Source organism: Diabrotica virgifera, chromosome 7, assembly GCF_917563875.1.
Source record: "Diabrotica virgifera virgifera chromosome 7, PGI_DIABVI_V3a".
Lineage (NCBI taxonomy): Eukaryota > Metazoa > Arthropoda > Insecta > Coleoptera > Chrysomelidae > Diabrotica > Diabrotica virgifera.
In genome coordinates this window covers 73,441,531-73,467,701 of record NC_065449.1, presented here as the reverse complement: position 1 = coordinate 73,467,701, position 26,171 = coordinate 73,441,531, and the positions used below count along the sequence as shown (strand labels likewise).

The following is a 26,171-nucleotide window of genomic DNA, read 5'->3' as shown; positions in this document are numbered from 1 at the left end:
TGGCGTGGAATCGTGGAAATACCAAATTATATTGTCAAAGCAAAACACGCTAATACATTTTCTTAAGAAAGGCAACATTTTCTTATCCATTTTCTGCTATTTTCTTGTTTCTTTCTATTTATATTATCAACATACGTGACTTAAAACAATGGAATGGATATTAGGTAATTTGCATTTTTGTTTATATTACTATAGTTCTGTACTTCTCTGAAAGGATACCAAAGGGCTACATTCTTTCATTGTCTTAAACACGACTGTATTTAAAAATTCAAACCGTCATTTACATTCCGAATCCTAAAAGTATTCGAGAATTCTCCAAACTAAACTACTGGCCGATAAAACAATCGTCGTGTGTGCGCACTTTGTACTTAGCCAATACTGATTAACCTTCCGATGACCAACCTTTTTTTGTTACACGGATGATCAAGGGGGGAAAAATTACCCCAGGTCAAAAATGTCAAAAATGACAATTAACAAAAAAATTAAGTTTGTTTTTTATTTTTAATTTTTTTTTTTTGGCATGGACTTTATGTCATTCAGCCAGTCACAACATGAGTATTAGTGTCATGTGTAGTGTGTATGTTGAGTAAGTGTCTTGTTACTTTACAAAGTCGACGTCATTAGCGTAAATCTACTTGTAATTACACATAATAGAGGCTATTTTGCTCAACATCAACTTCAGAATATATTTTTTATTCGTAAAATATGGGGAATTTTTTTTATTTCAAAATATGAGGATATCTAGAATGATACTAAAGTCAAATAAAAAAATAATGAGGTAATAATTAAAAATACTTTTGAATTTATTAAAGAAAAACATACGCTGGGGTCACAATTTCCCCCGCTTGGTCATCCAAAGGTTAAACAGTCGGCCGACAGTAGGTCGAGTTTTTAATTTAAATGCGATCGGGAAGCCCATAAAACTTTTTTGTCGGCAGAGACTGAATCGCTGTAATGTGCGCATCTCCTTACCTCTATGTACTGATTAAGAAGGCGACCAAACTATCGGCCAATAAAAAGTCTAGAATATCTGGAGGAAGTCTTTCAACCTCTTCCATCGCAAAATACGCCAGAAATAGAAGCTAAAATCAAAGAAACTCTTGAAGCTCCGTATCAAATGTCCCAAATTCCAAAACTCTTCAAAGTCAAAGAGGTACATGAGACAATCAGAAGAAACTTAAATCCAGATAAGGCTCCAGTGTTTGATCTGATCAAAGGCCGTCTTATTAAAGAACTTCCAAGAAAAGGGATTGTGCTAGTAACAACAATATTCAACGCGGTGGTACGATTAGGACACTTCCCTGTCCAATGGAAAGTTGCCGAGCTTATACTTATTCCAAAATCTGGAAAACCAATAAATGAAGTAACATCATACAGACTAATCAGCTTGCTGCCAGTCCTTGGTAAACTCCTGGAAAAGTTACTCATAACCCGACTGACTACCATAATAGAAGAAAACCACCTGATTCCTGAACACCAATTCGGATTCATAAAGGATCAGAGCACAATTTAACAGATCCACAGAGTAGTGGACGAAATAAATGAAGCATTTGAGCAAAAAAGTTACTGTACGACTGCTTTCTTAGATGTGAGTCAAGCTTCTGATAAGGTTTGGAATGATGGACTACTATTTAAATTAAAAAAATCACTCCCCCACACACTGTATATTATTATGGAATCCTACCTAAAAGAAAGATATTTTACTGTAAGATACGGGCAGGCAACATCAGAAATCATATTGATAAAGGCAGGGGTACCACAGGGTAGTGTTCTTGGTCCACTTCTCTATCTTATGTACACAGCTGATCTTCCAGTATGCAACCAAACAATCACAGCTTCCTTTGCAGATGATAAAGCGATAATGGTTAAACACAAAGACCCAGTCATAGCCGCAAGAATTCTCCAACATCTAGTGAAAATTCAGGCCTGGACAAGAAACTGGAGAATCAAAGTCAATGAAGAAAAATCAGTGAAGGTTACATTTACCAAATGCAGAGGTACAGTGCCACCTGTTACACTACATGGACAAGATCTGCCTCAATCCGACAGCGTTAAGTATTTAGGGATACACTTGGATAAAGGACTGACCTGGAGAAAGCACATTTTTAACAAACGAAAACAACTTGGGTTGAAATTCAGCAAATACTATTGGATATTGGGAAGACAGTCAAAGCTTAGTTTAAAAAACAAATTATTGGTGTATAAAGTAGCCTTAAAACCAATATGGACATATGGTGTACAACTATGGGGTACGGCTGCAAACTCAAACATAGAGATTTGGAATGCTTCCAGTCGAAGGTACTACGGACCATAACAAATGCACCTTGGTTTATACCTAACAGAGAAATCAGAGACGATCTTCAAGTTGTCACAGTAAAGGAGACAGTGAGTGAATACAGCAGCCGCTATCTGGTAAAATTAGAAAACCACCCTAATAATTTTACACTAAACCTGCTGGATAATAGTGAGCAGACTCGGAGATTGAGGAGGCACAAACCACTGGAGCTACCACATAGGTTCTAAGCAGCAGTGAAGTGAAGTGTCGTGCAGTGCAGTGCAGTGAACTACTTACCCTTTCAGGGCACAGCTCAATAATTTAAGAAGCTAGTGGAGTCTTTGTTATCACTGGATAACAAATCCAACTTTATACTTACACCCCTTTGGACAAACAACTAACATGCTTATAATTTTTTTTTATTTATTTATTGCATGTAGTGAATAACCTATAATAAAAAAAATAAAAAGTTTGCAGTTTGCGGGGGCTCTTTAAAATCATCTGAGGAATCTCCGGTAATCATTTGTAGTGAGAGTTTCAAGACACCCTGTATATATCGTTTACTAGATTTGAATATATTGTGTAATATACGCTCTATGATTTTGGTGGATTTTCAGAACTGCAGCGTTTATTCCTACTCTCACTCCATCAAAACATAGGATTACAGTATTCCGGTACGAAAATGTAGATTCAGCTAACGCAGATATAACAAGAATATTTGCACATGTTTTAAAAAATATGTACGAAATTAGAATTCAGGAAGATTTGGCAATGGGAGAAATATTTGTGATAGACTGTAAAAATCTTAAACTAGATATTGTATTAAAAATAACACCGGTTGTACTAAAGCAGGTTGCTTTTATTTTTGAGGTAAGATTATAGATTCGTTTTGATGGTAAATGTACCCAGATTACGAGGCCCTTCCCATGTCAGTTGGCCCAACGTTAGATTGATAACAAAATTAAATTTTAGGGAACAAGAATAAAAGCGCAGAGTAAATTTTAGAACTTTTAAGGCATCGAAAAACATTTTTGAATTTCCTAATTATAGAAAATATTTTTAGTCCATTAAAATGTTACATTTAGGTTGCATTTCTTAGAGGAGTCAATTTTATTTTTTTAATCTGTAGGTGGGTTCAGTAGAAGCTTAAGTTCAAGTTTTTGGGGTCGCCACCCTTGTCCCCCGGCCACCATATTGGAAAAGGGGTGCAAAGGGTTTTCGCGCTGTATCTTCTAAACTAGCAAGCCTACAGAAAATTTAATTACATATAAAATGTAGAAAATTAAATTTTCTACAATTTTATAACTATTACTTTTTATCGTCAGGTGACCAACAAAAAAGTTATTAATAAAAATATGAGAAAATTTTGTAAGAAGTTTCCTTTTGGAGGTTATAACTTTTTTTCCGTTCATTTCACAATAAAATAACATCATAGAGATTTTGTAGAAGATTTTTCAATGAACAATTTTCGCTATAAAGTTGTTTAATTTTATTTATTATCTAGGTTTTACAGCGCTAAAATCTTGACCAGATTCTCGAATTCTCATAGGAATACAATAAAAAAATACTTTTCTATTTAAATATTAGTCGAGCGGCAGGAATCTTTATGCAGTAAATTTAAGGTGAATGACCAATTTCGGTCTATTTTTATGTTTTCGAGGTCGCTGAATCCGAATATGAAGTTTATTTTTATCTAGATTTGGTGGAACATGTTCAAAAATCAAATTTTATACAAAAATGCCGAAAATCAATTTTGATGATTTTTCAAATTTACCTCGCTGTATCTTTGGTCGCTGTAAATATTTCCTTTTGAAAATTTTACTCTTTTATCTCTGAAGTATGTAGATAACAATGGGATTTGTTCCAAAAATTTAAACATATTAGAAAAGGAGTTGTTAATTTTTAAACATTTTGTTATCATCTTTTGTTAGTTTCATGTTTACTTAAAAAAGTTGAGTGACAAACTTTTTAGTTTATAATTTTAACCAACACAACAATAAAATATAATTCATGAAGAAGTTTTTTGGAAAATTTTAAGTCAAAATATATAATAGGAAAAAAGTTATGTTACTTCATAAACAAGCGGCATACTCCAAAAAACGCTTATATCTCGAGATCCTGACCACGGTGTGGTGAATGGCTAATTTTGATCATACTTTATGATTTTGATAACAAAAATTCGTTTTTTGCTCTTCTTAAGAATTTTGCAATATGCGGTTGCGTCATTCTTCTTCTGAACCGGCGAATTTGTCCTCAAACAACTTCTTGGGCCGTTTCTATATATGCTTCGGGTTATAGTTTTATAGTGGGTAGAAAGGTCAAAAACAAATTAATAATAGCATAGGAATGTTAAAATCATAATACAATGTATGAATAAAAAATATATATAGATAGAAAAGTAAGCCTAGCTTTCGTTTTTATTATATCCCTATGATCATTCGAGAATCTGGTCAAGTTTGGAGCGCTGTAACACCTACATAAATAAATAGAATTAAACAAATTTATAGTGAAAATTGTTCACTGAAAAATTCTCTACAAAATTGCTATAATGTTATTTTATTTTAAAATGAACTGAAAAAAAGTCATAACCTCCAAAACGAGTCTTGTTAAAAATTTTTTACATATTTTTGTTTATATATTTTTTGTTGGTCACTTGACGATAAAAAGTAATAGACATAAAATTGTAGAAAATTTAATTTGCTACATTTTATGTTTAATTAGATTTTCCGTAGCGTTGGTAGTTTACGAGATATAGCGCGAAACCCCTTTGCACACAATTTCCAAGATGGCGGCCGGGGGACAAGGGTGGCGACCCCAAAAACTTGAACTTAAGCTTCTACTGATCCCCACTATACATTAAAGAAATAAAATTGACTCCTCTAACAAATGCAAGGTACGGCTTAAGAAAGTAACATTTTAATGGAGTATTAATTTTATAAAGTAATGAAAATTATTGATTAATCAGAATAATATTAAATTTAAACAACGCATAGAATATGTAATATTAACAAAAAAAAAATGTGAAAGTTTACCACTGAGTTACATTTCCTATATTTTTAATGACATCCATAATTCTTCTAGGCATCGTTTTTACCAAGTTCTGGAAAAATTCTAAGGTACACGAATTCCATATTTCTTGCAATTTTTCCTTCAATTCGTTGACGGACCTGGCAGGATATTTTCTCAAAGCTTTTTCCATTTCGCGGCACAAAGTCTATATCGGGGACAAGTCGGGACTGTTAGAAACCCATTCCAGAAATGGTATGCCATGGTCTTCGATCCATTTGAAACTCCTTTTTAAGGTATGACAACCGGCGCTGTCCTGTTGGAAGACAAAATCTTCCGCTGATGTTAAACGGTGTTCCATAATCGGTAAAAGATATTCTTCTAAAATATTCTAATATTTGTCTGTGTATACAATCCCATCGATAAAATGTAACTTTCCCACGCCTTTAGACGACATGCTGCCCCAGATCATGACAGATGCAGGAAATTTAACTTTTCTCTTTCCATCCAATGTTTCCTGCGAATGACGCGACTCCTACTGTCTCCAACACTCACTTCAAACCTGGACTCATCACTCCATTGTATTGAATCCATTGCGACTTAGTCCAATCTTTATGGTCTTTTGACCATCTTAGTCTATTTTTATTTTAAAATAAGAAAATCTACGGTTTCGTTTTGATTAAAATCTGTCTTCCTCCAACCCCCGATAGCACTATTTCTAGGTCTATCTGTTGTCAAGGAGGCTCTAAGGAAGACAGATTTTACCACTTCGACCGTAGATAGAACGCCCTCTAACGGGGAATAAGCGAAATGAATTTCGACTCAATTCAAGCTTTCTGCTTAACCCGGGTATAACATACTAAAAGGCACCGCCAGGAAAACATTCCCCTTTGCGGTTCAGAGAGCCCATATGAAACGAGTCTTTGAACTCTATGCAGAGTATGGCATTAACAAAATAAGAAAATCTACGGTTTCATTTTGATTAAAATCTGTCTTCCTCTATCCCCCGATAGCACTATTTCTAGGTCTACCTGTTGTCAAGGAGGCTGTAAGGAAGACATATTTTTACCACTCCGACCGTAGATTGTCGATATAAATTAAAATAATTTATATCCCAGTATGGATAGAACGCCCTCTAACGGGGAATAAGCGAAATGAATTTCGACTCAATTCAAGCTTTCTGCTTAACCCAGGTATAACATACCAAAAGGCACCGCCAGGAAAACATTCCACTTTGCGGTTCAGAGAGCCCATATGAAACGAGTCTTTGTACTCTATGCAGAGTATGGCATTAACAAAATAAGAAAATCTATGGTTTCGTTTTGATTAAAATCTGTCTTCCTCCATCCCCCGATAGCACTATTTCTAGGTCTACCTGTTGTCAAGGAGGCTCTAAGGAAGACAGATTTTTACCACCCCGACCGTAGATTGTCGATAAAAATTAAAATAATTTATATCGCAGTATGGATAGAACGCCCTCTAACGGGGAATAAGCGAAATGAATTTCGACTCAATTCAAGCTTTCTGCTTAACCCAGGTATAACATACCAAAAGGCACCGCCAGGAAAACATTCCACTTTGCGGTTCAGAGAGCCCATATGAAACGAATCTTTGTACTATATGCAGAGTATGGCATTAACAAAATAACAAAATCTACGGTTTCGTTTTGATTAAAATCTGTCTTCCTCCATCCCCCGATAGCACTATTTCTAGGTCTACCCGTTGTCAAGGAGGCTCTAAGGAAGGCAGATTTTTACCACTCCAGTACAAAGACTCGTTTCATATGGGCTTAACTCCATATAATTTGCTCGTAGATTTTTCACTATAATGATGCGTCTTAATGCCCTTCGATCTGCTTCGGTTATTTTACTTTCTCGTACATTTCTAGGTTTTGTGACGACCGAAACTGTAGTTTTGTATCTTCTGACTATATTTCTTACACTATACCGTGACAATTGCAACATGTTCGCGATTTCCGAATTGGATTTTCCAGAATTAAAAAATATTATAATGATTGAATAAATTTTCTCATCGATAACTTTACCTCGACCCATTGTACAATCCACAAACGGCAAAAAACTTTACAATACTACAAATTACATTTGACATTAACTGACAATATTATTGTTTTGATGTCATTTTTCCATAGCCACCTCTATATTTGACTTACGTCAATGTATGTTGACGTAAGTGAATGCATATCCAGGGTTTAATGAAATTTTTTTTAGACATAAGTGGATAAAGGTCATATGTCACAAAATAATGTTTTGAGTAATTAGAATGTTAATGTATTTTGTCCCAAGTTAGTTATTTATTTTATAAATTAGCATTGCTACACTTTTTTAAACAGGTATTTGAAGGTACTTTTTTCACACTTTAAATTGAATTTAAAAAAGTTACCTTAAGCCTAATATTTTAAATTTTGTGGACATATTACTTTACCCACATAGTAAAAATAATTAAAAAAGGTTAAGGGTGGATAAAAGAGTTAAGTATCAAAATGGTCATTGATTGTCAAAAAAAATTATAATACAAACTGTAAAATAAATAAAAACATATTTCTTAGTAGATAGGTTTTTCTTTTCTTTTTGGGATTTTTTTTTATTTTCCTCTATCGCGTTTTCATAAAACCATCTATACTCTTCGGGAACAAATTTTATTCGGTCTCTTAAATTTCCCAGTTTTTCCAAACTCAAACTACCAGTTTTATTTTCCAGTTTTCTTGGTCTATATTCAGTTTTTTTTTAAATCTACTTGCTGAAATGGCATGTAGTCATTAAGGTATCTAGGTCTTATAGAGATAGAAGCCAAATTCGTCCACTCTTATCCATTTTACGCAACACGAAAATTAACCTTTTGATTTGAAGTGTTTGTTTGCTTTTTACGTACATAGAGGTTCGTAAGCAGATCTTCAAAATAGTAGAAAAAATTCTCCATATTTACACATTTCATATGGATAAAGGTATTATGTCCAAATGCGATCTTGGACATAATACCTTTATCCACTAGAATTCGAAAATCTAGTGGGAGATATTGCTTTAATACCTTCCTGTTATTTTTATTTAGCTAAAAATAGGTTATTTTAAAATTTCAAAAGGTAAAACAACATATTAGAAGAACAAAAACCTAATAAAACAATTTTTTCAAAAAATGTGACATATATGACCTTTATCCATTTATGTCTTGTTGAAAATACATAAAAACCGTAAGGGTAATATTTTTAATAAATATTAATAAAAATGCCATATTAATTAATATATGAACTTACAAAAACCTGCAGAGCATAATTTGTTTATGGTAATCGACTTAAACTGCAAATTCCATAAGTGGGCCAACTGATATGGGAAGGGGCTCGTACATAAGAAAAATATTTTTTATTTAGTATAGCATTATGCACGACTAAAATATATAAATAATTTTTTACTTTTATTTTAGAATGTGCAAAGTTTTAGACTACAAGCAATACATTATTACAACACTCCGGGATATTTTCATAGCACAATCACATTGCTCAAATCGTTACTAAGCAAAAAGTTATCAGAAAGGGTAAGTTTTTACAGCACTACATAATAGGGAACTTGCATAAATTTTTAAATATTAAAATAATATTAAAAAACATAAGGTAACATGATCTTAAAACGCTTGCATGCGAAAAAAAACAAATATTTTTAACCCGTACGCTAATTACGGCGCTTTGAAAATGCTATAAAATTCAAATATCTTAGGAGGCTCTTGAACGTCCTTCTATTGGTCTGACGTCAGAGGCCACAGTCATCTAAGTCTACGATTAGGTATTACGGGTGTATTACATTTTAATCGTATTTAAATGGATATTACCAGCTATTATTTGTATTCTTGCATAGTTCTCCAATCAGTTTATTTACTCTTATGTGTTTATAACGTATAAGTATTATTACTCACGAGGGGTTTTCAAAAGAAAGCGATTAAGTACAACAGTTCATGTTAATCGTCTTTAATTGAAAATTCCTACGTATTATTTATGTTTATCTTATATATTGTAAGTAGTTCCCCAATCAGCTTAGTTTCAAACTGAAATTGGTACCATTATATGTATTGTAAACGGTTTTCCCCGTGGGTTTCATCTACCTAACTCTAATCGAAGGATTTCTTATATCCTGGAAAAGATTACGGTGTAATTTGCATAATAATAAAGAAACTAAATTTTTATGAAGTTTATTATATTTGATTGTAATGTTTATTAGTACCTACTGAAACCTTTCATTATTGTGTTCAAAGCCTTCTGAGAAAAGATTATGGTGATTAGCAGACGTACCGATAGCCAACAAAACCCTTCTTTACAAAGTTAATAATACGCATAAATAAGAAGAATCATTATTGCAATTTTACAAGTTAATATCTTTATCATCTCAGCTTATATGGGCCATTCCACGAACATACGCCTGTTTTGGATTACTTCGACAACAAATATTTTACTGTACAACATAAGAAGTACGAAAGTAAATGGAGCTAATAATTATTCCAATAAACAACAATGTAATTTGCAATTTACTTTCGTTCTTCTTATTTTGCACAGTAAAATATTCGTTGTCGAAGTAATCCAAAACAGGCGTATGTTCGTGGAATAGGGTATACTCACACAGCATCCCTCGGTAGACCGCAAGCTATAGTAGAAACATGACTGCAGACCGCATACTCTAGTAGCACCAATACTTTTTAGTTACTCTTACTTTTATTACTAAGTTTTGTTTATTTTTAAGTTACTTGTTTCTTTTTTCAACACAAGAAACGACAAAAGTAATTTCATAAAAAAGAACTTTTTGATGCATCCAGGTGCATCCAGGCACTATACAGTACTTATATTGCGCAGATTTGTTTTCTATTTTGACAAAGTATATTACACACTAAATACACTAAACTACACTAAATACAATAACATAAATACCGAGCAAAAGTCACAGTTATTCGACACGCACAACTGACAATGGCAAACTGCATTCAAAGCAAACGGGCGAAAACGATAAATGTGGCCTGTGACGTCAGACCCAAGCTCGCGCTTTTGAAGTTGTTTGAAACGGAAATTTTAGGCGCGGAACTTTGATCAGATGTTGTACGTACACTATTCATTGTTAAGACGTAATATTTTGAATATAACATTTTTAAACATAAATTAACAATTTTATGCAAAAAAATTTTTTAGTGCAAGTTCCATATTGCTTCAAAAGAGTTTAAAAGTTTTTTTTGTGGCAGGACTAACTTAAATTTACATTTTGTTGTAATTAATTCATTGTAATGGGCACATTTACAATGAAAAGTGCACCAATAAGAAACATATAAAATAGAGAAAAATCGGAAAAAAAGCTCTCATCCTACTTAAGGGGAAAGGCGCAAAATGTCGCCTGTCAAAATTTTCAATGTGTTTTAAACGTATCCATTTTTTTCGAGTCCTGAGAAAACTAATAATTAATTTCGAAAAATTTAAACTCAAAATGAAACATAATTTCCGAGGGCTGTAAATCCCTTATAATTTTTCCTTAGAGTCCCACTAAATTTTCTCTGTTATTTTCACCCCTGTAACTTATTAAAATATAAATTACATAAGTTTGCAGGGCCTTTCGGCCCTCGGTAACATGTAATCTTTTATTCTGCATTTAAATTTTTCAAAAATATTCATTAATTTTTTCAGGAATCGAAAAAAATAAACACATTAAAAATTTTGACGGGCGACATTTTGCGCCTTTACTAAATACTAATTTGGGCGTCAATACTAAAAACAAGCCAGTAGTAATGGGGAGCCAAAGCGGGGATTTTTGCAGTTACTCGAGCGCGTCAGATAATTACATGGGGAAAAACCTTGTACCCCGAAATTCTATCTCTACCATATATTGGTTCTAAATGCAGGGGAGTTCGTTAAGAGGAGGCCGAAAAAATCTATCCTTAGAAAAACTCAAAATCGTCAGATTAAGATAAGGTAAGTTAAGTACATGCAAAATAGTGTATATTTCAAAAATCTGAAGATTTGAGCGGGGCATAAGGAAATGGGTGAGTCCCAAAATTTTACAAGAAAAAAGCGAATATTTGAATGACAGATCGGAAAACTGCAAAATACACTTATTCAATATGTTTGAAAAATCTATCGAATGGCACCAAACACGACCAGAGGTGGGGTGGGAGGTTACTTTAAAATCTTAACTGGGAGCCTCCATTTTTTATTGTAGATTTGGATTCCTTACGTACAAATCAGTAACTTTTATTCTCGAGACATTTTTTCGAATTATGGATAGATGGCGCTATAATCTAAAAAAACGATTGTTGGAAATGGAAAATTAAATTAAAAATAGACAAGTCCCCACTAAAATGGAAAACTTTACTTAACTTTTTTTGGCGATCATCTTGACAATATTTATCTTACCTGCAATAGCGCGGAAAACCTGCACAGATCTTGGGTTGAACCAGCTTCCGAGGTTCTTTCACTTACGAGGTTTCTTTTTCTTTCTGCACCTAGCTCTCCACACATTTTTCCTTGCAGGATGGCTTGTAGGAGGGTATATCTGTAACTGAAAGTATGGTAACTAAATTTCAAAATTTGATTGTGGTCAGTACCTCTGTCTTGATTCTTCTGCTCCTCCTTTGTAACTCGGTCAGTTCACGGGATTTTAAGTATTCTCCTGTACAGTCACATCTCAAATGCTTTAATTTTCTGCACGTATTTCTTTCAAAGTCAATGATTCGACACCATCAAAAAGGACAGAGAAGACGTACCAATGCAGCATTCTTACTTTTTTATTAAGAGAGAGATTTAGGCTTTTAAAAGGCAAAGATAAAATGTAAAAACTCAGAACTGGAAATAGTTACAACTTACGAATACCTAGGAAGTATCATTACTAACGAAGGAAAAATAGACTGGGAAATAACAAATAGAGCAAAGAAATCAAACAAGTCATACTATGCCTTAGCCGCAATACTGGGGAAAAGAGAACTTGCAAGAGAGACAAAAATAAACATATATGATACAATAGTGATACCGACTGTGCTCTAGGAAAGTGAAAACTGGACAATTCTGGAAAAACATAAGAGCAGAATAAATGCAATGGAGATGAGACATTTAAGAAGGATAGTTGGAAAGACAAAATGGGATAGATTAAGCAACGAGAGTATTAGGAGAATGGCCAACCAAGAACCCATAATGAATAAACTAAAAAAGAGACAAATGAATTGGTATGCGCATTTGATGAGGATGCAACCCAACAAAATTTCGAGAAGAATCCACGAAGCAAGGAACATTGCAAAAAGAAAAAGTGGCAGACCAAGGAAAACATGGATACAGCAAATAGTAGAGGTGGGAATAGTTAAAGGAAAATCACTCGAGGAATTAAAAATAATGGCGAAAAACAGAAAAGAATGGAAGAGATGGGTGAATGTAAATTAAAATAGCGATCCCAAATCCGACACCCTGATAGGGTACAAGGAAGGGGGAAAGAAAGAACGAAAGAAAGATTGTGGTCAGTACCTCTGTCTTTATTCTTCTGCTCCTCCTTTGTAACTCGGCCAGTTCACGGGATTTTAAGTATTCTCCTGTACAGTCACATCTCAAATGCTTTAATTTTCTGCACGTATTTCTTTCAAAGTCTATGATTAGACACCACAAAAAGGACAGAGAAGACGTACCAATGCAGCATTCTTACTTTTTTATTAAGAGAGAGATTTGGGCTCTTTAAAAAGGCATTCATCTGCTTGAAGATGGATCTAGATTTTCCGATGTGCGCTCTTATCTCTTGGATGTTTGTCCATTCTTTTCTCTTCAGATTTCAATTTTCATATTTGATCCTTTTACTAGTTGGTGGTTCCATTTTACTTTTTGTCTTGGTGTAACCATCTTGGTCTTTTTATCTTGGTTATGCATTAGTGCAGATTCATTTCAAAACATTTTTATTTGTCTTGTTTTAATTTAACACATAAATCTTTTAGGTGTATAGCCACAAAACGATTGACGACCTGACAAAATTTATTCCATTGGATCTTTTGCCAAGTGACTATGGCGGTAAACAAAAATCTGTTAATGAATTGGCAGGTAAGAATTACAAATTAGTCTGCAAAATTTAACCAATGTTCAACGTAGTAAAAAATAATTACCACAGGGCCTAGCCAGGTAAGATCAGGAAAAATACCCATAACTCGATTCGACTTCCATATAGGCGTCTTTTTAGAACATAGAGGTAAACTCACTTTCTGAAATTTTTATTTTTTATCTCAGCCGCATCAAGAGCTAGCGATTAACTTCAAATAAATGTTCAGTAGCTTTCAAAAAGTTATGTCTGATTTTTTTCTATTTTTGGCGGGAAAACTGAATCTCTAGAACGATTTTAAAATTTCAAATCTCTCGATGCGGCTGAAAAAAAAACCTGAAAAGGCTAATTAGGTTCTAGGTGGGTAACGTGACCACCTAGGGAGCTAAAAATTTCAGAATGTAAGTTTCCCTATATGTGCAAAAAGGTGTCCTATATGGCACTCGAATCAAGAAACGGGGCATTTTTCGTCATCTTAACTACACAGTTTATACTGGCTAGCCCCTTTGCTATAATATAGAGTGAGGCTGATAAACGGCCTATTAGAAATATCTTGAGAACTAAAGGCAACAGGATCATGAAAATTGGAATGAAGGGGTTTTGAAGATTTGAAGATTGATAGGACTGATTTGATAACTGAAGCAGTTAGGTATGGAATGCTTAAGAAATAAAAAGTACCATAAACTATAATTTTATTACAATACTAAAATGCAGGGTGTTGTATTTAAGAAAACTCAGAAAATACTCATTCCGTGTTTCAACTAACCCTGTATACTAAAATTAAAAATTTAGCTATACTAACAATTCTTAACAATAGTAGACTATAGTTAAAATCATTTAAACATAATATATAGAGTTTTTGATGTCAAACTACTTCCATTCTACAGGGTGTGAATTTTTTTTATAGCCTTTTTTCTATTCGAAATGTCGAATAAAGGCCTCTCCCATTTCTCGCCATTCATCTCTGTTGTGTGTGAGGCGTTTCCACATTGGTCCTGCGACTCTTTTGGTGTCATCGCTCCAGCGCATTTGAGGTCTTCCTCTTCGTCTCTTCGCTTCGTACGGTCGCCAGTTTCCAACTTCTTTGCTCCTTCTACCATTTTCTACAGGGTGTGAATATTGCTGCGAAATTTATAAAGAAAATGTAATTATCTTTTAAACTATCCTGTATAACATTACAAAACCTCATATTAAAGAAGACATAGAGTAGAAACCAAAAATGTAAAAATATACAGGGTGTCCCATTAAAAAAAACGAAGGTATAAGCAACTTCCGTTATAACCGGAAGTACCAAATAAATAAAAATATTTTCATTAAATAGATCAGTCTTCAAAACCCCTCGATTCCAATTCTCATGATTATGTTGCCTTTAGTTATCTAGATATTTCTACTAGGCCGTTTATCCGCCTCACCCTGCACAGTTTGTACTGGCATCAGCGGATCGAGTATAACTAAACTTACGTCCATAGAAATCAGCCCACTTAAAAATTTGGTCATTCTTGATGTCTAATATTTCCTAAACCTGTTGGCAGATTTAAGTGATTTTGTGAACATGCTATAGCCTAATTCTTTAGCAATACCACTGTAATAATAGTGTTGCCAAACAGGTAAATTTTCATTGTACACCGGGTGTACCAATCAAACTGTGTTTTTTTCTCAAAGTTCGCATCACCCTGTGCAATATTCTAGCATTTATAAAATACTGAAATTAAAGCTCAACTATAGCTTCAGGTTTTCTTAACATTCTGCTTTTTGATTCATTCGTTTATGTTGGATAATAAAAAAGTTACGTACTTTAACAACTAGACATATATGTTCTTCATCAATACACAGTGTTTCTAAATAATTACGACAAACTTTAAGGGGTAATTCGGCTTCAAAAATAATGATAATTGGCTTTATAAACGTACGTCCGCAAAATGTTTCGTTTCCGAGATACGGGATGTTGAAATTTTTCATACAAACATGACGATTTATTTATTACTTTAAAACCAGTAGAGGTATGCGAATGCAATTTGGTGAGTTTTAAGAGATAGTTATTGCGGATGTTTTGACATAAAATTAAGAATTTTATATTCACCATGCGCGCTAATGGTGAATATTAAATTCTTAATTGTATGTCAAAAAATGTGCAATAGCTACGTCTTAAAACCCACCAAATTTCATTTGCATATCTTAACTGGTATAAAAGCAATAAATAATCTGCCAGTTTGTAAGAAAAATTTCAACATCCCGTATCTCTTAAAAGAAATATTTGCGGACATACGTTAATGATGTAAACGGTCATTATTTTTTCATGCCGAATTACCCTTTAAAATTTGTCGCACTTATTTAGAAACATCGTGTATTGATGAAGAACATGTCTAGTTGTTAAAGTACCTAACATTTTTATTATTCAATATAAACGAACGAATCAAAAAACAGAATGTTAAGAAAACCTGAGACTATAGTTGGATTTTAATTTCAGTATTTTATAAATGCTAAAATATTCCACAGGGTGATGCGAACTTTGAGAAAAAAACACAGTTTGATTGGTACACCCGGTATACAATGAAAATTTACATCTTTAGCAACAATATTACTAGAGTGGTATTGTTAAAAAATCAGGCTATAACATGTTCAAAAAATCATTTAAATCGGCCAACAGGTTTAGGAAATATTAGACATCAAAACTGATCAAATTTTTAAGTGGGCCGATTTCTATGTATGTAAGTTTAGTATAATATTATGATATACCTACAGGGTGTCCCGAAAAGATTGGTCATAAGTTATACCACAGATTCTGGGGTCAAAAATAGGTTGATTGAACGTCACTTACCTATATACAATAGTGCACACAAAAAAAGCTACAGCCCTTTGAAGTTACAAAATAAAAATCGATTTTTTTTTTATATATCGAAAACTCTTAGAGATTTTTTATTGAAAGTGGACATGTGGCATTTTTATGCCAGCAACATCTTAAAAATAAATTAAGTAAAATTTGCGCACCCCATAAAAATTTTATGGGGGTTTTGTTCAATTAAATCCCCCCAAACTTTTGTGTACGTTCCAATTAAATTATTATTGTGGCACCATTAGTTAAACACATTATTTTTAAAACTTTTTTGCCTCTTAGTACTTTTTCGATAAGCCAGTGTTTATCGAGATTTTTTCGAATCAACCACATATTTGTATATAAGTACGATTATAAAGACCTGTTAATAATCTGAAAATTTATTTATAATTAACATTTTTAGGTATATTTTGAAAAAGAAGCTACATCTCGATAAAAGGTGACTTATGAACAAAAGACTAAGAGGCAAAAGTTTTAAAAATACTGTGTTTAACTAATGGTACCACAATAATAGTTTAATTGGAACGTACACAAACATTTGGGGAGTTTAAAGAACAAAACCCGCATACAATTTTTACGTAAATATATTGAGAAAGAAGCCGCATCTCAATAAAAACTGGCTTATCGAAAAAATATTAAGAGGCAGAAAAGTTTTAAAAACGTTGTGTTTAACTAATGGTACCACAATAATGAATTAATTGGAACGTACACAAAAGTTTGGGGGATTTAAGTGAACAAAATCCCTATAAATTTTTTATGAGGTGGACAAATTTCACTATAATTTTGTTTTAAGATGTTCCTGCCATAAGAATGATACATGTTCATTTTCAATAAAAAATCTCTAATAGTTTTCGATATATTGAAAATAATCGATTTTCATTTTGTAACTTCAAAGGGCTATAACTTTTTTTATGAGCACATTTGTGCTAAGGTAAGTTAGGTTCAATCGAACTATTTTTGACCACAGAATGTGTGGTATAATTTATGACCAATCTTTTCGGGACACACTGTATATTTTGTACATATTTTAACTAAAACATTAAAACCTGTTTTAGAATTATGGAAACAAAAAATGTTTGAATATAAGGACCGATTTGACCAGCTCGAGAGTATGAAAGTAAACGAAGAGCTCCGACCAGAAAAACTGCAAAATGATGAACTCTTGGGTTACTATGGCAATTTTAAAAAGATCGACACAGATTAATTTAAGTATTATCGATTACATAAATATAAAAATCTATGTATAAGAGGACAAAAATAGTTTCAAATATAATAAATATAATTACTGGTTTTATATTATAATTATGTAATCTAGTGGGAGATTTAGCTGACATTATTTAATAATATATGTTAGTATATAAATATGTTACCGCCCAATCCCGATTTCAGGACAAACTAGTTTAGTCGAGGCCAAACTATTTTCCAAACTATTTTGTCATATCACGCGTAGGCCAAACTAATTTGTCCTAGGCCAAACTAGTTTATCCTGTTATTAATACACACACTTCAAGCCAAACTAGTTTGCAAACTAGTTTATCCTGATATAATAAAGACTCACACTTCAGGATAAACTAGTACGGCCTAGCCTAAAACAATTTAGCCGACTTGAAAATAATTTAGCGAACATGTAAGGACTTTTATATGCGGGTAATTCCCAAATCACGTCCCAACAGGGATGTCAAAAAAAAATTATACATCGATATATATTGTAGCATATTATACATCAAATGAATATATTGATACATGCTATAAATCAATATATTCTTGAATAATTATATAATATAAAAAATAATAAATAAAAGAATGAGTGTTTCTCCAAAAATAAAAATAAGGATAAATTTACGAATAAAATCGAGTAAGAATTAAAATTGTTTTGCACCAATTTTAAAAAAATGTGAAAACCTTGAATTATCCACATCCGTCTGTCCATCCGTTCGTCCGTCTGTCCATCCGTTCGTCCGTCTGTCTGTCTGTCTCTCTGTGAACTCAACTCCTCCGTCATTATACCAGAAAGAATGACAAATGAGGTGTCAAATGAAAGCTTATAGTCCAAGGATGGTACTAGAGCTGAGAAATTTGACCTAGGCTGTCTGTCCCTTCGACCGCAAGTATAACTCAATATTATTGTTTGTTTGTTATGAATAATTATAATTTTAATAAAAATGAATATTTTTCCAAGAACAAAGTATTTTATTTAATTTATTATTTATATTAAGCCGTACTAATTGGCGGCATTACTTTCTTCTTCTTGGCTTTTTCTCATTATGAGTTTGCCGTTTTCGTCTTCCATAGCACGCTATTCCCCCAGTCGCCATCTCTGAGGTCTCTATATATCATAGCATTTCCTATGTGAGTTTTCCATCTCACAGCAGGTCTTCCTCTCTTTCTTCCTCCCGACGGGTCCCTAATAATTTAAAAGTATTTTAAATCTTAATACATAGTGTCTTCTAAACTTAAGTTTAAATTAGCAACCAAACTGTAATTAATTACTTTCGACTAGATTAAATTAGGCAAATCTATGTAGTTTATCCTGGTATAAAAACATACACTTCAGGACGAACTAGTTTGGCCTATAACAAACTAGTTTGGCCTTCGCGCGATAGGACAAACTAGTCTGGCCTAGGCCATACTAGTTTATCCTAACGCGCTTAGGACAAACTAGTTTGGCCTAGACCAAACTAGTTTGTCCTGAAATCGGGTTTGGCCGGTAACATATACAGCAAGTAAACTGAAAGCAGATAAAGCACATTTTTAATATTTAATAAAGTTTTTTTCTGTGTTTATTTTTTTCAACAGATTCCCTATTTTCACGTGTGGATTGGGAACTCTACTTTTATACATATTCTTCATTTTATGTTTTCCCATAATATCTTGTGGGAATATTCCATAATATTAGAAGACTAAGTTTTAAATCTAGAAGCACATAAAACAACACCAAAAAATGTTGTTCCACATCCTACCAGACTGAAAACAATGGGAACCTTCTCTGGTAGCACCTCCGAGGCTTCTACAATTTGCAAGCCATAACGGAGGCTGACAGTAAGGAAGATGAGGGAATTTCATAATTTATAATTCATGTCCCATCTGCTCAGCGCGGTAAAGTTCCAACGGTTTCCTTCGTACTCCAATAACAGTAAACATGTAAATCAAAAATGAATAACCATTTTCCATTTCGTTGCAACACGAAACTACAGCCGCATCATTATTCCAGTTCAATCAGAGAGTGCAGCAAGCACCTCTACCGGTTTCGAAACTTATTAGTGTTGCATCAGGAGGCACATAAATTAAAATATTAGATTTTTTGTAAAATGTCTATTAAAAATTCCCTAAATAAGGGTTACATGAAATCACAGAACGTCTTCGGATTAAAAAATTCATCAACAGTGTTAATAAAAGCCAATAATGTGCATGCCTGAGCCACCAAAATGTTTTGGGTAAAAACCATTTAAGTGTTGAAAATTGTTATTATATACTACATATTTTTAATAATATTTAGTGATTTTGCAAATATTCTTGGAGATTACCCAGTAAGTGCAGCACAGGACTTTTCGCACGTGGTTGGAATTTAAAGGTTGAGACCTCACATATTGGAGTTGAATGGAAACGTTGCAACTTTAAAGCATGTATATTTTTCAAGCATACTGTCATAAAAATAAATATATCAAACTTTAAATCCTCTGTTCAGAAAAATCTGAATAAAAACAAGTCATTTATAAAAAAAGTAAATCTATCCGAAAGTTAAGTCGTCAAGTTGTTCAAGTGCACAAAACTTTTGACGGGAGCTGATCATCGCATCTAAAGTTAAATAGAAAATTTATACAATAGAGGTTGAAGACAGGCAACTCAAGGAATGCCAAGATTTCTCACAAAACGATGAATTACTTTACATGCATTAGGAACATTATTCCCCTTCGAAAATCTGAATAGGAATACTACAAAGGATTAATCAAATCAGGCAAGGGTGTAAGCCTACAGGGGAGGAAATCATTATGTAAAAACGTATACTTGGAACTTTATTCTTTTTTTCTTACTTTAAAAAGAATTACAACTTTTAGTTCGACAACGGTCGAACGAGTACGGTTTAGTACGCGATCCTATTTAAGGATTGGAGAATATATTGGTAACAGATTGCCAGTCAAAAAAATGGCCGCAAATAGTGCTAATGAAATTAATAATAATTCATTTAAAAAAAATTGATCACTACTTAGACGTATATATACAGAGTGGGCCAAAGAAAACACTCGATATTTGGCAATATTTATTAGATTTTAAGAAAATGACGAAACAGGTCGATTTTTGATCTAAGGGGGACACATTTTTACGGTACATACATATGTCATTTGTCAACCCCCACTTTTCCACTTCCCCACCCCTTATTTTTAAATAGGGAGTAGGAGTCGTATGCTAGCTAATTTGAAAGTTTATTTAATTCTCTATTTAGTATAATTAACATTGACATAATTATTTATACAGGGTGTCCAAGAAAAATTATTTTAAATTAAATTAATTTACATAAAAAGAAGAATGTATGTAATTTATTTAACTCAAGATACATTCTACTGCTGACAGAAAACAGAAAAAAATGTTTATTTGATAAATATACACTGTTTATTGCTTAACCCTTATCCGGGCAAGGTGGGTCCAACAGGCCCGAGACGCCAATCCTTTTATCATAAACTGATACAAAAATTTTTATTGAGTTTTATGCATCAATGAATTTCTTTAGAAGTATGTTTCTTTCAACATAGTCATGAGCTATTCAAAATATTCATTATCATTTTTGAAATTATTGCGTCGAAAGAATTTTGTCACGTAAAGGGGCAACACGGGCCCGTCGGACCCTATTTGTATTTATACCTAAAGTCTAAATCTTTGTTAAAGAAGTTAATCTGGCAGTCAGGCAATATGTTCGTGGATTATCTAAACGAGCTTTTAGGGGAGTGCATTTAGATTTTCACTTCGGAAAAAATCAAACAAGATAAAACTTTCTGTAATTTCATTAAGAAATGTTTAATAAACAACATATCAAAAAGTTCTACTCGAGAAGTGGGTGCTTCATTTTTTATTAAACAAATGAACAGCGAAGTTAGATATTTTTTCAAATAACTCCGAAAATATAATTTTTAGAAAAAAACTGACTTGACTATTGAAAAATTCAGAAAATTTTACAAAAAAACCTTATATAAAGATTTTTCTAAAATTAAATCTCTAGCTTCTGTAATTTTTTATTTATAACGCTAAAGTCACCCTTCTCACACACATTGGCGCACTGTAAACTAGCGTTGGAAGAAGTGCACGGTTGAGTTTTTTTAATGTAATTCTTTAACTAATGGATCAAAAGAAAATTTACAAATTGGACATGAAAGAAGATCAAATAAGCTATCTTATGGTTGTAATAAAAAGAAATAAAATGTATGGACATAAGTACGGTGTGGGCGGAAAATGAGCCTTACATGAACTTTGTTTAAAAATGATTTAAAAATGTGTAATTAATACAATTTTACTTATAAAACTCTCAAATTTGCACAACTTACCTCTCAATAATCTTACTAAACGATGTTTCGTTCAAAAAAAATCTTAAGAATTTAATTCAAATGATACGATGTCTCAAAAAATGTAATTTTTGAAAACTTCGTAGTTTTACAGAATTCCCACCAATTTAAGACGGTATTACTCAAGTTTGAATAAAGCTAATACAATTTTTTTGAAATTTTTTTAAAGCTTAGGATATAATCTTAAAAAACACTGAATTATTTTAGTTTAAAAATGAAATAAACAATTTCTTTTTGAGAAAACTAAGAAAGATAACAAAAATGTAATACAAAAACCGAAAATTACCAGACGAAAAAATGTATATACAGAGCGATCAAAACTTTTTTGTGTAAAATTTACTTAAAATACATTTAATAATAAGCTTCAACAATAATAAATGTTTAACAAAAAAATTTTTTTTTAGCTCTTATACAGTATGTCTGCGTAACTTGGAACCTATTGATAACTTTTTTAATATCAGTTTTACGAAAAAAAGTTATTCTTTATAAAATACTCTGCATCGTATATAACATAAGATGCAACCATCAAATATCAAATTTTGTTAATTTTGTACGAGGTATGTCAAAAAAAATGAATTTCACTCAAGACTAAAGTACCTTTATATTTCACAATATCAAAAATTTTTATAATGAAAATTGTTTGGAATTAAAAATTATGTTCCAATATGTAATTATATCCTTCTAATCGAAAATTTGTTTTTTTTTTAATATTGTTTCAAATTAATTATACCCAACATCATTAAATTTTCACTTATTATTTATGATAACTGTTTTATTATTAATTTTATGAAGAAAGTTATTCGTCATAAATAGCTGTGCATGGTCTAACACTTAATATGCAAATATAAAATATTATATTTTATCAATATTATACGAGGTATGTAAAAAAATTATATTTCGCGCAATAAATATGTACCTTTATAGTTCACAATATTTCGATTAGAAGAGTGTAATTGCATATTGACACATCGTTTTTAATTCTGAACAACTTTCCATAATAACAATTTTCAGTATTATGAAAAATATAGGTATTTTACTCATAACTGAAATTTGTTTGATTGGATTCTACTTCTTTTTCATTTAAATATCCGCCATTTTGGATCCGCCATTTTGAAATTTAAATTTTTAATCTTTAATTCAGATTCAACAACCTGTTAAAAATAAAGACAATAAATGTTTTAGAAAAATGTTCTTTTTTATGTTCTTTTTAGAAAATCCGCATTTTGGATCCGCCATTTTATAGTTTATAATGTTAACATTTAAGTTAGGTTTATCAAAGCTCTCAAAAATAAATATACATATGTAGAAATAAATACATTTTGTAAAGAAATTATTATTTTACAACTATTTTTTAAGTTATCCGCCATTTTGGATCTGCCATTTTATAATTTAAATTATCAAAATTTGATTCAGGTTCAGCAACCTCTCAAAAATATCCACATATATGTAAATAAACACGTTTTATAAAAAAAATTCGGATTTTACAACTACTTTTTAAGGATTTTTAGGAAAAAATCCGCCATTTTGAATCCGCCATTTTGAATTTGCAAATTGTAATGTCAGATTCGGGTTCAGCATAATGAAAACTAAAATAAAAACATTTTTTATCAAAATAAAATGTTGATTTCACCCATATTCTTAACATTATTTATAAAAAACAATTGTTATTGTTTAAACAATTAATAAACAATTAGCGGCGAAATTTGTCAGTAGAACTTTTTACGTTAACATATTTATAAACTAACAAAAAAAGTTTTAGAAAAATATAACCTTGTTTGATTTTTTCCGAAACATTGTATCTTTTCATTCTAATTGCCCTCCCCTATTTTTATGATTCCGGAAATCCAATAATAAAGTCTAAACCTATAACAAACAATGTAAACATCTCTTTGATGTGAACATCAAAGAGATGCTTACAATAGGTGTTATATCTATTATAAATGCATTTTAAAAAGTGATCATCATTGTTGGAAGGCAATAATATTGTTAGGTAGGTACCTATACATATTTTGAAATAAATAATGCATCTGGTATCAATCGTTTGATATCGATATTAGTGTAGACAACTAAGCTCCTAAAATTAGATTGAATTACAGTGAAAGTAGATAGTGCGAATAAAATGTCCCGAAAACAATTATCAGCTGCAGAACTGTAAGATATTCCAAATAATTTATGGGATTCCTATGATAAAGAATCTCCTGAAGTAGGTGACATTAACAGTGGCTCTGAAATTCAAGATCATTTTTCGGAAGCAAGTGAAGAGGATGATCAGCAAGTAGTATTGAGTGATAATGAAGAAGAGTGTGTAGCTACAAGTTCCCAGATTTCAGAGTGTGTAATTTTTGAAACTAAGGATGGAATTAACTGGAAGAGTCAACCACAACCGACAGGAAGTCTACGATCTTGCGACATAAAAAAAGTAAAACGCACAAAGTAATGTTAGCCCCTGGTCAAAGTGTAGATGATCCTGTTGATTCCTTTTGTTTGTTTGTGAATGAAAAAAATATAAATGAAATAGTGAAGTGTACAAATAAAGAAGTCGAAAAAGTCCTGGGGATAAAGAACTGAAAATATTGCGACTCTACAGAGCTATATGCCTTTATTGGACTACTACTAACTGCAGGCTGCAGGACACCTGAGTGCCAACATCCATAATGTAGATATACTTTGGAGTAAGTCTTATGGACCTACTATATTTAAAGCTACCATGGGGTTAAAACGATTAAAAAATTTGCTAGGATTTGTTAGATTTGACGATAAGGACACGAAGTCTGAACGAAAGAGGAACGACAAATTAGCAGCAATACGCGATGTGTGGAATCAAGTCAAACAAAACTTTCAGAAATACTACTTATCAGGAAAAAACATAACGGTAGATGAGCAACGTGTTACGTATCGAGGTAGGTGTCCTTTCAAGCAGTATATGCCTTCAAACCAGATAAGTATGGCATGAAAATATGGCAAATCCTTCAGGTAGATCGCACCCTCAAGGTAGACCGCATACTATAGTAACAACTTTTATTAATCTAGACAATTTAAATTTAACTTTATTAAAAATGAAAAAAGAATATTAGAAATATATGGGTAAATATGAATAGTACATTCACGAACATTGGTGGGTCCAACGGACCCGAGTTGCAAGGTTACGTAAGTAAAATGTGTTGCCCGGATAAGGATTAAATTCATTATTTAACCTACCAAGAGGCAGATGGGTAGCAGGTGGCAGCTTGAACATTGAAATTAAGCGATAGGCAATGTTTATTTATCAAAAATAAAAAACTGGAGAAAAAAAGCACGAAACAGATCAGAATGGAGAAGAATCCTGGAACAGGCCAAGACCCAGAAAGGGCTGTCGAGCCAATGATGATGATGATGATGAATGTTTATTTATCAAAAAACATTTTTTTCTGTTTTGTGACAGCAGTATAATGTATTTTAAATTAAATAAATTATATACATTCTTCTTTTTGTCTCAACTAATTTAATTATTTTTTCTTCTTGGACACCATGTATAAATAATTATGTTAATGTTTATATTACTGAATAGAGAATTAAATAATCTTTCAACGAGCTAGCACACGACTACTATTCCCTATTTCAAACTAAGGGGTGGGGGAAGTGGAAGGGAGGGGGTTGACAAATGACCGATATATGTACCGTAAAAATGTGTCCCTCTTAGATCAAAAATCGACCTGTTTCGTTATTTCCTTAAAATCTAATAATTACTGCCAAATATCGAGGTGGAATCTTTTCTTTGGCCCACTCTGTATTTGTGGTCGCAAATAGTTTAATGAAATAATTAATAATAATTAATTTAAAAAAAAATCTCCATCATGACTTAGATGTATGTTTTTAAGATTTTATATTTAATTAAAGCATCGCAAACCCTGGGCTACCAAAGCCCAAACAGCACAGTACGTTTTGAGTATGTAAAATTTTGGTACTGTACGTACATGATGTAAAATATACGTTTTAAGTACGTACACTGGAGTACATACCAGTACGTACAGAAGAGTACGTACTATTACGTCTTAAGTATGTACCATGAGAAAGAAAAGCTAAAGCATATTTATTATGTTAGGTTATGTTAACCTAACCTAATTTATTTGGTTAGGAACTTTCCACCTCGAGCTCGAGTACAGTTTGGATGTGATAATTCATTTTGATTTTTTTTTTACTTATTTTTGGTGTTGGAGCTTATATAGTGTGGTTTCCTGTTATCTTATTGAGGTGAGTGTTTTTTAACTTATATAGTCATACCGAAAAATGTATTTTGTGGGTGAGGAAGTTAGATAAATAAAATTAAATAAAAAATTACTATATTTAAAACAAAACCATTTGGTAAACTTTAAGATTCATAAGTTTTGCTTGTTTTTGTACTTCAAATATGAATTTTTTTTTTCATATTAGTGAATAAAAAGGTAATTTTAACAATTAATTCATTTAGGTATCTATTTGAA

The 26,171-nt window shown here is 32.2% G+C and overlaps 1 protein-coding gene across 1 annotated transcript in view; it reads left to right on the top strand.

The window, feature by feature from the left end:
- Window positions 1-18,938, top strand: part of LOC126887691 (clavesin-1-like) — a 34,800-nt gene extending 15,862 nt beyond the window's left edge. The window contains exons 3-6 of the mRNA XM_050655341.1: window positions 2,893-3,145; window positions 8,717-8,827; window positions 13,229-13,331; window positions 17,215-18,938. Coding sequence (XP_050511298.1) covers window positions 2,893-3,145; window positions 8,717-8,827; window positions 13,229-13,331; window positions 17,215-17,363 — 616 coding nt within the window. The 3' untranslated portion in view covers window positions 17,364-18,938. The remainder of the gene's footprint in view (window positions 1-2,892; window positions 3,146-8,716; window positions 8,828-13,228; window positions 13,332-17,214) is intronic.
- Window positions 18,939-26,171: the final 7,233 nt, after the last annotated feature.